This window comes from Lissotriton vulgaris, chromosome 11, assembly GCF_964263255.1.
Source record: "Lissotriton vulgaris chromosome 11, aLisVul1.2, whole genome shotgun sequence".
Taxonomy (NCBI): domain Eukaryota; kingdom Metazoa; phylum Chordata; class Amphibia; order Caudata; family Salamandridae; genus Lissotriton; species Lissotriton vulgaris.
In genome coordinates this window covers 144095563-144109104 of record NC_141699.1, presented here as the reverse complement: position 1 = coordinate 144109104, position 13542 = coordinate 144095563, and the positions used below count along the sequence as shown (strand labels likewise).

The following is a 13542-nucleotide window of genomic DNA, read 5'->3' as shown; positions in this document are numbered from 1 at the left end:
ACCCAGTACCCAGTCCTTGCTCAAGTCCCTGACTGTGTTCCCGACATTGTCCTGGACAGTCCATGGCACTTTTGTTTAGATTCCTGTAGGGTGTTTCATTGTACCAGTGACTATTACATTAATTTTTGCTTTGTTAGCGATAGCTAGGGTAATTTTGCTTTGAGACGCGTGCTGTGTATTGCTCGTAGTATGTCTTTTATACCACAACCAATAAAAAGGTTTAATCAAAACGATTGAAATGTTAATTCACACAACATTCTTGATACCTGCCCTACTACTCATCCCAAAGCTGACTAAAAAACGTAATACCCCTCTAGATGTGGCCACCAACTTAAATACTTTTAACATCATTAACTAAACGTGTAACATTCTGCCTTTTTTACAGTGACAATATAGCACTGCTGAGAAACTGCGCATTAATCAAGAACAATATAGGTGTTTCCAGTTGTTTTTGAGTAGTATAGATTAACAAACAGAATATAGGCATCCCTTTATGGGGACAAGGATTTTTAGGGCTCTTGTCATTGGCTCACTGGCTTCATAAATTGGAGCCAAAGGGCTTCTTCAGGTGCAATTTGTAGCTGCAAAACCCTATGTTTTCCTTCTCAGGATTATCCTGAGATGTCCTGGACTTAAATGTTTATGTCCCTGCTTTTACATTTGACTAAGTGTGTACTTGGTGGCATATCACTTTACCATCCAAATAGTGTGTTCCTCTATCTCCATATTTCTAGAGTGTTGCTTAAAGGCTGTCTTTTAACAAAAGCTTTGAAGTAACTGGGCATTTACCGTTGCAGTTTGATGTCTAACCATGAGAAAAAAGGGACTTAACAGCTGAAAGAGCAATTTTATGAGTTTTTTGGAGTAGACTGTGTTATCTGAAGTGCCGTTCAAAATTGATGATGCATTGCAAAATTACCAGAAATTGTGTGAGTACATGTTTAAAAATATTTGCCTAAAAAGAATTTGTCCGATGGGAAAAATGCAATAGTCTTGTCGGTTATGTCAAACTAGGTTACGTTTCTCCAGCATTCCATGAAAATCTAGAGTCTGCCCATCATCACTACCTGATCTATACAGTGTCATTTGATTGCACCTTTTACAAACTCAGCTTTTTTCTGTTTTTAATTGTAGAAGGGCTTCATCATGTGGAACGATATTGAGCTCCTGATGAATGATGACACTGGAAGTTGCCGTTTAACTATCGGCTCAAGACAAGAATGTGGGACTGCATTGTACCAAGTGGACACATTATTAAAAATATCTTCTTCTGAAAAGGTGAGCGCATTTATTGTACTATGCCAAAGTGTTAGCATCTTCATCAAATGTGTCAGTGATTGTAAAGTGTGAATTCATACTTCTGCTTAATCAAATTTTCATTTCCTCTCCTTGTTCAGTAACTTTATCCTAAGGTAGACAAGGGATAATATGTACTGGACAATTGTAAACCAACTGCACATTTTTGTTCATAAAGGGCAATATAAAATTGTCAACTTGATAGAGTACATGGCAGGCTTATAGTAAATATACTAGTCTACTTTTCAAATAGTGTGGAATTTATTTTTATCCCATGTGTATTGATTCATGTATTCTTTCAGGTTCTTGAAAAATTTACAGGGTATGATTTATACATGCATTTTAAAACTGGAGGAGAATCTGTGACCAGACTTGGCTTTTACCATTCAAGGTCTAGTCATTTTTCAAATAATTGTTAAATGGGCGTGTTTCTGTAGGAGAGGCTCGTCAGTACGCTTTGCTATTGAGTCAACATTTAAGAGGCAACATAAAGAGCATAATGGTCGTCAGAGGATAATTGAATTAAAAACTTTTTTCCCTGTAATTACACGCTAACCCCGACACCCCACCCCACCCCACCACCCACTCAAAAACAAAACTGCTTTCTAGAATGGCTACTCTTGACATATCAGTATTCAAAGCTTTGGTCTTATGCTCGTGGCTTGACCCAAATTGCAATACAGCCTCGGAAGCTTCGATATTCTGGCGCCTGAGGACTCCAAAACACAATCTCCGACTGACCACTTCTGCTGCATAATAGAGTATTAATGCACAGAAGTCCATCACTCACAATTGTTAATACATAGCAAATTATGCGACATGAACCCTTTGACAGGGCTAGTGAAACTGTGATTTGAGACTTAGTTGAGGATAGCGAGTGGGTGCGCCTAATAGTGTCGCACAGACTTTTCCTTGTGTCCCCGACAGAATGCAAGTTTGTGTGAAACCCACAGGATGTTTTTGGACAGTTCAGGTGAGCCTCTAATACTAAGTTTTCTTGACTTTGTTTTTCAATAAGATGTCTATTTTATTGAAGAAACTACCTTAATCAGACCTGCAAGGTACTTACATGATCTATGATCACAGTTACAATCTCATATACTGCCTTTACCAATATCTTTTAGCAGGGCTATAACTGTACAGAAGCATAGAAAAAAATCCTGTTTGAAGGACCTTGCCCACACAAAAGGCAGACTGAAAGGAAAACATATCAAGCATTTGTAACGCAATAGGTCTCAGATTTAGTCTTGCTTGAGCTATTGGCATTGTAAATGACAATGCCTTTTATTTTATACATCGTTGTTAAAGTGGATAAATATAAGACATTGTCATTTACAATGCCAATAGCTTCTATTCTCGCAAATGCGAGACCTATTGCATCGCAAATGCATTTATGCTATAGCAATTTTTACTTCTGTGGACCCCCACTAAATCATTACTTGATTCAGGGGGCCCCTGCTGGGTCATTATTGGAAGTCGGGGAACCCGCAGCCAAAGAAATGTCTATGATTTGAACCTCAAAACAATACTCTAAAAATATCAAAACAAGTGTACACTAAACAAATGCTCAAATATCAAATTTTTTCGTATTGGAGCGCTTTACATGAGCACCAGTTACGTTACAAACGGACACATTAATTTTTGTTAGACACAGAGATTAAGTGATTTACCCAGAATCACAAGATGTTGAGTGTCCCTGCTGAGACTCAAACCCAGTTCACCAGCTTCGAGGTCGACCGCTCTAGCCATTTGGCCACATCCACTCCCCTGCTTCTTTAATTGTATATGCTTTCGTAACTTACATTCATGAATTCGATTTTTTTAAAATCTTGTTAAACAGTCAAGGTTCCCTTTGAGCAAGCCTCGCGGAGGACCACTGGTCCCCAGATCACAGGTTAAGAGCCACTGCTCTCTGTGAAATGGGCCCTTCGAGTTTCCATTCATTAAAATTCACTTATTCCTCATTAAACCAATTCAGATTATTTTAATCTCTAATAAGTAGCTTAATTGTCAGCATGGTGCACCATACTACATGTGCCTGTCTAGTGAATCAAAATGGTATGCTTAACAACAATAGTAGCTACAAAAGTTGACCTCTTTGACTTGTAGCCTTTTCAGCACTCCTCTCTTTGGTCTTTGGTTTAATATGCTATTGAAATGTTTGCAACAGGGCACCCAAGGGGGAGCAGTGAGGGGGTGTGGCTAGACGCCAATCGAGTTAAGACATGTCTCGGCGTGCGGCGATTTCCCCCATCCAGAACCATCCTGATACTCCACACCCCCACAAAATATATGAGGGGGCTGTGGAGGGCCGACTGAACAATGAGGGAGCGCTGGAAGTCAGGAAATATCCCGGGGGTGATGTATGCTGGAGATGCGGCGGTACAGCCTCATGGCGGCTGAAAATGCTCGCTAGCTGAGGAGTGAGGACCCTTGGCACGGAGCAGACTAGCGAGAGAGCTGATCACTCCCCTGACTGGGACAGGAACAACAAGCCTGGGGTCTGATTCAGTGAATGAATGAATGAATATATTTTATTGTATCAATTAACAAAAATTGTTCCAAAAAGCGTCCTATAAAATATCCACAAAACTTGCTTGCTACGGTAGTCCTCATTAACTACTACAAATTTGGATGCACTACGTCCTGTAAAACAAATCCTAAAAATACAGATCATAGATAACAAAAACATTAAAACCCATGTATCAGTTATGAATTCAAGGCATTCAAGGACCTATTTTGAAAGAGAGATTCCAATAAAGTGCAAAATAAATACAGATTGTCACAGCATGCAAATCAAAGACTGGGCATGCCCGAAGTGCAGTCTTGAAGTTCTAAAGTGCAAGGTGCATTACTTAAAGGTTCTTTAACTTTGTGTGCAAATTTGGCGAACCTAGCCAATTCCATCATTGTCTCCAGTCTAAACAAGTGTTTCATGGCATCCTTGTAATTACGTATCCCATATTTTAAAAACAATGGCCTTAGTAAAGTGCGATGTGCGTGTATTAGGCAATGGCATATGCAGACCAAATGGACCATAGATTCTTCATGCTGGTGGCATAGTCTGCAGGTGGTAATTGCCTCTAGGGATTTCCAGCGCCTGTTGATATCTTTTATCGGCAATGCCATAAGCCTCACTGTTAAGATTTGCTTTAAAATTATTTTGTTTAATGCAGCGGCGAGGTATGGTTGTCATAACCGATCTTCATAGAAGCTTACAAGTATCCCAATGTTACTTTTGGTTTAATTAAACACTGAGGAAGGGAGTACAGCATACAGAAACTGGTCTGAAGACATGCACTTTTGTAGTACTTATTTGTCACTGTCTTGGAAATAGAGCCCATCTTGAATTGTTTAGATATTTTATGCACTTTGCACTTTACAGAATTTGCACTGTACTTTGTCTTAAACCCATCTAAGATTGTCCACTATCCAATGCACTCTATTCCCAGTCTGGAATTTATGTTCCCCTCTTTTTATGAACAGTTTTGGAAACCAATCACTTTTATTGTATTTTAATTGCTTTATTGAGCTAATGGTATTTAACGAAAATGTTATATCAATTGCACAAGGACCGACCATGAAGAGGATTTATGTAACCACAGACATTTTATATCTGATTTGTTATTGATTTGTATCGTTTATGGTTTCTTTTTAAACCGAATAAAGATTTTTAATGAATGAAACGGGTCTGAAGACTGTCTTGAGGTACAATCGAAATGAGCGACATTATGTGCATTGCTTGGAGCATCATAAAACAATTCATAGATCCTTTTTAGGAAGAGGAAATTACAATGGTAACAAATGCAGCTGGGTCTCGACTTTGCGTGGACAAAGTGAAGGCCAGTGGGTAACGTGTCCAATGCCCGACATGGGGAGCATGTGAGCACTGTGTGTGCTGTATCCTGATTTACTGATTGTTCCTACCTTCATGTGGCATCTAACTTGATGGTGTTTTGAGAATACGTGCCCCTCTGGCCTCGTGCTCTTTATTGGGGCCAATCTCCAAGGACCATTGTGGTGTCGCTGCCTATCTGTGGGATTAATCAGGGTTTTTCCTGTTCGCACATTTGTTCTGCTGTTTACGTGTCACCCCACCTGTGATCTACAATCAGTGGCCTCCGGCCTAGATCGCAGTGCCTGCCTAACCACTCCTTTCTGACTCTGGGTTGATGAAGAGGTCATATTGGGCGGTTTTGAAAAGAGTGATATAATTTCATTTTTTTCCATGCATGTATCATTTTGTACATCAACAATATTAACACTTGTGTACCTTTCACATGGAAGGGCATCCTGCACACAACGTCCGACCAGTAAAACCAGTAATAAAAATCCCAATTCCCAGGAGAATTGCACATGGGAAAATATGCATTCTTGGTACCTATCTTTTCTAGTAGCCATACTTCCTATTTTTCCTCTTAGGCCTATTTGTCTGCTTATAGTTAGTATAATAGACTAGGTCAGTAGTTACCTAATGATGCAAGATGACTGATTTCAGCTAACTCTCAATTACACTTCAGGAAATGGGATGCTCTGGTTATGACCTTAGAAGGATAGAAGGAAATTTGGTAAATGTGACCACATTCTGAGGTGAAACAAAATCCCCAACACATTTGTCTTAGAGTCTGGGCATAATTTCCAAAGCAGCTATATTTATGAATTTCTCCAACACAAGCAGATGACCTTGCCTTTTGTTGTGACTCCGGAAGACTTATTATGTCTTATTGAGTGTTGAATGTGATGAGCACAAGATGTTGCCACCTTGCCATCTAAAGGAAACCTTTAGGTCACTCTGCATTTCTCATAGTTCAGGACATCCTGGCAATAGTACTATCTTGTCTAGGCAATGCAAATCGTGCCTTGCTAAGTATTTCTAAATGCTTAATCCACACACTATCCTTCAAAATGTAACTACTTGGAACCTGTGGAAACTAAATTGTGATAAAATGCCACTCTAGCTTGTTGATCAATACACTGACAGTGTCTTAACCCATCCAGTTTAAGGTAATCTCAACAGTCCCTAAGGCCACATTCAACTAATGACCTAGTTTTGTTAACACGCCTCTGTACTAATTGCAAGCTACAAGGGTCCTACTGTTGACCAAACATTTAATGCTAGTTAATTATAGATCTAAGATTCCAACTGTCCAATCGATACTCGCTGACACAGAGATAAGGAGACAACCATCTGCTGTTAGGCAGAAGATTTCCTTTCTTGTTGGCTGTTCCCTAGTTGTTGCTTTACATTTTTACCCCTACATTATGGCTAGGCGGGTGGACAATGTGTTCTGTACAAAGCTCTTAAGAAAGCAAACCTCATCAAACACTGCAGCAGACTGTAAAAACCACCATGGACTACAGTAGAAATTATTCCTTTGCAGCAAATTTAGCTCCAGAACAGACCCCAACATAATGCCACTGAACACTTAGTTGATTGGTTGGATGTTTGGCTCATGGATACCAACAAAATAGTCTCTCCTAGCATTTTAGGATTGCCCTCTCTATAAACGTTTGGACACAACAGAAAGAAATAGAGGAACTTGCTCAGCTTAAGCATCTGTTTTAACTGGACCCACGCCAAGGTAACAACCAGGGTTCTTTTTAGCTCGGTAATATGTAAATATGTTCCTGAAACCCCTTGGACTATCCGAGATAACGAGTTTATTTAGTGTTATTTCAGACGTCTCTAAAAAGATACTGAATATTATTTTTGAGAACAAGAAATCACAAGGTTTCTCTTTATCAATGAAAAGCAATAGATATTTGGAGACGGTCTGTTAGAAAGGGTGCCTTCATCACAAACTCCTCATAACTTCATTAAAATAGCTCATCCTGATTACATTTTTGTCAACATCACCTGGTGCAGATGACCAAAATTTCCATACGCAAATTGTTGATTATGCTACCCTATGGTGCTATGATCTCTTGTGCTTCCTGTTATCATTTTAATCGGGATAATCATGTTCTATGATTTCTGTAAAACAAGGGAATGCCTTATTTGCTCTTCGATTTACAGAAGCAAGATTTTGAGATGGTCAAACAATATTTTTAATATGATTCCTAACTGTGCTTCCTTCTTTTGTTCCTCTAAAGGTGTTGGACCTACCTCAGCTGTATGCTTGCAACTCAAGCGAAGGTTGTGTAATTGTAGCCGACCAATCTGTGTCCCTTTTTGACAGCATTTGCCAGTCTATTCGTCTGCATCTCCAGTTTGGTGAGTTTTCCAGTTTGAGCCAAAATGTAAGGTATCATTTAAATAAGCGATGTTACACAACACATACCTATTTACACGAAACAATAAAACTGTCCTTAAAACAGCATCTTTAAAAAATGGGATCTCAGGACTGAAGAATGCACTGCCGGGAGTTTTGAGAGGGTCAGTGAGGACCTGTGATTTTTTTGTTTTTTTTGTTGAGGCGTACCACCCATTCACGGACATTCACAATCCACCTCTTTGGAGGAGGATGCAGTCCACTATTAATGAAGTGATGGCAGTGAGTCACCAACTACTGCCCTCCCTCAAAAGTTGCCCAAGTGCACTGGGTGATGTACGTAGGACTACAAGGAAGGTAGCCAAAAGATAAAATACGAGCCCTAAGCGGAAGCAAGAGTGCAAGTACTGGTGACTGGTGAAGTGTGATAGGACCTTGAGGGGAAACTGCTCTGCCAATACTACCACTCACCAGACCTCCTGTGAAGAGATGCAAGCAGTTCCTGGGGCTGTAGCATGTATGAGTAAGAAAGCAAGTCAGAATGAGCATTTATGGCTCGAAAATGAAGAAAAGGAGACCCTGTTTTGATCAGAGTCTCATAGTTAGAGCTCTAGTATCACTGACCCCATCATCAAGAGCTGATCTGCTGAGAGAAGAACCTCCACCAGGAGAGAAGGCCTTAGGAGATTTGCAGACAGACTGCAGAACTTGGGAAGAAACCACATTACCAAGAAGTGTAGCAAGTGAACAAACCAATGAGCGAGTAAGCAAGTAGCACCGGCCCTTATATGAGAACTCTAAGAAGACAGGCTTACCCGATAGGACAGTCACTATACCCATCTCCGGCTCTCGGAATGAGACTCTTGGCAGCCTACTCGCCATCTGTCTTGGGCATTGCTGGGGAGAGATGCACCGACCAGGCATGCAAGACCTAATGGGGTGCCCTAATTAATGTTCACTTGTCCCATGGTTGCATCTCAATTACCTTGTTAGTCTGGAACTTGCCAGCAAAGGACTGTATTACTGAGGGAGGCTATAGCTCAACAACTCGAATGGAGGGATGTAGGCACTGGATGTGTGGGGGGTCCAGTAGGTCTGATGCCCCTCTGCAAGTCTGAAGAGCTGTTTTTACTTGGGTTTGTTTCAGTATCTGGGGTTTTTGAACTGGGAGTAATCTGAACAAAATGAATCCTGTGGAATGGAATTATGGTTACCATGTACTGTGTTCAATTCAGTATGTTCCGTCTGGTATACTAATCCTAACCAGAAGTGATTGAGTACTTTCTTTGTATTCCCTAAAAAAAATGCTTCAGGAGGGCCAAACTATGCCACTTGTAACACAGTATGTTTAATCAGTTAGACACAGTGTATGGGACCATAGTGCACAAGAGTGTATAACAAACTAAATACAAAATACTTTTATTTTACGACATTGCAGTAAAATTCATTAACTATTGCCCGACATACCTACCAGCTTAACCAGGGGCTGTGATGGTTGTTTGAACCCACTTTCCCCAGGTGGAGTAAGGGTATTAGTGCCACCATGTGTGGTAGGTGGCAAGTGTATAGCAATATCAGAGTATGTCTCTGTGTTTGACGCAGTCAGTGATTCATTCACTAAGTTGGTGGAGGGAGAAACAGATGAAATTGGTAATTGCGCAAATTTATTTTTCTTTGCGTTTCATAATTTTATTTCCTCAAAACGTATATAATAAAATGATACGTGAGTTTTTCGAATGCCTATGCCATCCTGGTTAAGCAAACCGTCTCCAAGAGCTGTGTACATTGTCAGATAATAGTGTGTCCTCTGTGGAGCAAATTACTGGTGCAATCACCTTATTCCCCCATTATTCTTGTTACTAAGAGAATTAGGGAGAGCCGCACTAGCTTTCTGTAGTCCAAGATTAGGCATTTTTTCTTGCACGTACAAGAAGCTGCAGCTTTTTCCTTGCATCAGAACAAAACGTATAGTCTGCAGAATGCGCCGGGACGCTCCTTCGCTGGAGCTGCCGTGCGCAATACAAATAGCACTAACATAACATAACATAACATAACATTTATTTATTTATTTATTTATTCAAAGTTTTATATAGCGCGAACAGGATCCTTACAGATATCAGAGCGCTTCACAAAGACAGGGGGGGGCAAAAGGAGTAAACAGAGATAATGGGAACAGTATAATAGTCAGTGGCATGGTAATAACATGGATAATAAAAACAAACATAAAACCAATCCATATATGATCAGGTAAATAACATGGTAACATGGTAATAACATGATAATAACATGGTAATAACATGGTAAGTAACATGGTAATAACATGGATGATAAAAACAAACATAAAACCAATCCATATATGATCAGGTAAATAACATGGTAACATGGTAATAACATGATAATAACATGGTAATAACATGGTAAGTAACATGGTAATAACATGGATGATAAAAACAAACATAAAACCAATCCATATATGATAAGGTAAGGGAGTAGTATAGAGCAGCACAGGTCATTGGTCCGACTACACTGGCGTACAGGTGGATCAGTAAACCAACGTGTATCATATCTTGGTCGGTAGTAAGAGAGTAGCGTAATAGTGCCCCCAACAAGTCAAGTATAGTGCCAGGGGAAAGGCAGAGCAGCGGTACAAGCAATGCAGAGTCTCTGACCCAACATCTGTAGCGATCAGGAGATCTTGGCCAGAAGCATTGTTTTCACCTCTTTCTTGAAGAGTGCAGTGGAGGTGATTAGCCTTGTTTCAGGAGGGAGCGCATTCCAGATCCTGGGTGCCATTCCAGAGAAGGAGCGTTTGTAAGTTTTCGCTTTCCGAAATCTACGAGGTTTCAAGAGTAGATTTTTAGTACTCCTATTGGATCTCGAACCTCCTGATATAGACAGCTTTTGAGCGAGGTAGTTGGGTGCCTTGTGGTGCACGGCCGCGTGTGTCATAGTTGCAATTTTTAGCTGTATTCTGGCTTCAAAAGGCAGCCATTTTAGAGACTTTAGGTCTGGGGATATGTGCGAGTGCTTTCTAGAGCCAGTAATGAGTCTCGCGGCAGCGTTCAGGGAGGCTCTTAAGGGTGCTGTTGTGGATAGTGGGAGACCGCTGAGGGTCGCAATTCCGTAGTCTATTCGAGGGATGACTAGAGCTTGTACAGCAGTTTGGAAGTCTTTGGCCGGGAGGATGTTTTAAAGTACATGCTCGGGCTGAACTGGAACACTCATTGTCGATGACCTTGTCAGCATCACACAAGAAATGGAAATTTCATATTAAATGTTTGCTAAAATTTGGATTTCCTGCTACAGTTTTTTTTCAGGCAAAAGGCTCCTGTTTGCTGTTTTGCAAAACGGTGTGCTTAGGAGACAGTAGAATCCGCCTTGTCTACTCTAATAATGTTTTTAGACCAGGCCAAGTAATGTCTTGCCAAACGCATGACTTCTCTGAGGTTCTCATCAAACCACAGTCCCTGAACACCTCAATCCCATTAGAAAACCATATTTCCAAATGGTACAGTGATGTACTTGGGAACCTATTCCTTGCCCTGCTGTCTTCAGTTCGTTCTCTTTGGACGTGGATACACTAGGCAACGAGGGGATGCCTTCACAAGGATAGATTGAATTGAGGCATGACACTGTCATAGATCTCTGAAGTCCCTTAATACTGCTGCTTCTACTGTTTACAAGAAGGCATTTTGTTGTAGGTGCAGCATGTTTGTTAGTTGGGATAACACCTCCTGCTTGTCATCTGCCCTAGCATTGAAGTCATTGATCCCCAGCCTGAGGACTTGGCTCAATTTTTTTGTAGTGTTTGGATCCTGCTCACTGATTGTAGGTTCAGGGGCCTCCTTCTGTCTTCCCAGCTCCCAAGTTTTGAGAACCTATGTTTTTAGGCTAAAATGTTAGATAGAATGTCCTTTCAGTTCAAGGGCAGGGGTTGTCCCAAAACCCCATTGGCCTTGTGGAATTGGCACCAGTCTCCAATGTTATTTAGGACAAATTCTAATTCGAATGGGCTTGACAGCCAGTCATTTTTGGAGTGTTAAGCGCTAACCTGTCATCATTGGCCTTTACAGATTAAAGGCTGCCGTCATGTAAATTCCACGCAACTACCCCTACAGAAATGCAAAAGGGGCCATGGAAGAGGTGCTGCAAGGAAAAAAACAGAGTTTTATTTGACAGACATTTTGACCCCTAAAATTAAAAACATAAATGAGGCATTTAATAGATGTCAAGGTGCTGAGTAATTATGAGAGGGGAAAAGTTCAGGATGTTGGCAGGAGCCCATCTTCTAACACTGATGCACGATCGAAAATAAATGTTTCACTAGATATATAAGACACATTCTGATGTCCCAATTCTGCCAGCAGACAAAAGCTACTTTTGTCTCATGCTAGAAGGCAAGTACTTTCAGTCAAGGAGTTCTCCCTTTCACCTCAATACTGCACCTAGGTGCCGGCAAACATGCTGGGAGCATATCTGCTTTTCCATAGAGTAGAGGCATTTTCTGTCCTAGTCGGCTTGCTACTGAATGATGTCTCCTGGAAGATGGTGAGTGTTTTTTTTGCTCTTCTTTCAACAATGGTGTTACAAGAGTTTGGAGGATTATTGCTACCTCTCAAAATGAACACCTAGGATAAGCAAAGATTTCAGTTCATTGGAACAATCAATGCAATTTTCTTGTGAAGCTAACACCACCAGCGAGAGAGACCTAAAAAATAAGAGACGTTTACATTTTTATGCTGACTTGAACAATTGGTTATCCTAGTTTATTAGCTTGATATACCTTACCTTTGCCTGTATCCTCTCGGTGCCTCAGGCAAGACTTCAAGTTAGGTCGCTGGAGTGGTAATTGATGGTAGGTTGTTGCAGCTTTGAGCCTCTCTATATCTACATGGAACGTCACACCTATTCCTTGCCCTGCTGTCTTCAGTTCATTCTCTTTGGACGAGGATACACTAGGCAACGAGGGGATGCCTTCACAAGGATAGATTGTATTGAGGCATGACACTGGAGAAGTGTGGCTCAATGGTTAGAGCGGCAGACCCTGATGCAGAGGTCTAGCCCGGGACCAGGGTGCAATTCCCCGCCTCAGCGGGTCTTGGGCTCAAAAATTCCACGGACCTGATAATTCTCGCCTCGGTGCCTATTCCAATCATGGAGTCCCACTCTGCAACTCTGGGCAATAGCTTGCTTAATCTCCACAACGACCCCAACAACGCTAAGGATGCCTGGCCTTCACCCTGGGGGTGCCCAGGAGTGGACGCCTCACAGGGAAAGCCAGGATGGGTTCACAGCGGTATTCGTACAAGCGCCTTGAGACCCTTGCGGGTGTGTAGTGCGCTATAGAAATATCAATTTACATTTACATTTACACCCACTGTGGTCTCTGTCTGTTTTGACTTCACAATTGAGCAGATCTTCCAGCATCTTCGTAGCTCGCCAATGTGCCCTCTCGATAGTTTGTAAACGGGTACCATATGTCTCTGGGGTAAACCGAAGCATAATATATGGTGGCATGCATTTCATCTCAATCATTACATTATGCCACATCTCTGAGCTCGTCTATTATCCTGGTACTGGCACTTTCATCCAGGTCACGACTATCTGTCTCCGCTGATAGTATGCCCTTTCTTTCAATCTTCCAATTTTAGGCACCTTTGCCTACACATCCAGGCAGTGCAGCTACTGGGGCGCATGGTATTGTAGTTTGGTAAGCGCGTCTCAACTGTACGCCTCCATGGCATTTACATTGTGTCAAAGAGGATATTTTATTAGATCCTCTTTATGTAGGTAAACAGGGGTAGAACCTTTGCATGTATTTATATTGCGAAGGCCTGTGCAGAAATTCTTCCTCACTTCTCCTACAACTGGAGTACAAACCTGAAAGATGGATATTTTACCTCCTCCCTTTTGATTCAGGACCCCCCCCCCCCCCCCCCCCCCCATCACCCCTCGCTAGGCAGGGGGAGATTTCTCAATCACAATAATTAAAATCTGGCCATTTAGTGGACTAGGTGGCGCACCTGACCACGTC

At 41.4% G+C, this 13542-nt stretch overlaps 1 protein-coding gene across 1 annotated transcript in view; it reads left to right on the top strand.

Annotated features, from left to right (window-relative positions):
- Nucleotides 1-13542, top strand: part of KNTC1 (kinetochore associated 1) — a 926084-nt gene that overhangs the window by 93703 nt on the left and 818839 nt on the right. Inside the window, exons 2-3 of the mRNA XM_086942947.1 lie at nucleotides 1135-1278; nucleotides 7390-7510. Of these exons, the coding sequence (XP_086799073.1) occupies nucleotides 1147-1278; nucleotides 7390-7510 (253 nt within the window). The 5' untranslated portion in view covers nucleotides 1135-1146. The remainder of the gene's footprint in view (nucleotides 1-1134; nucleotides 1279-7389; nucleotides 7511-13542) is intronic.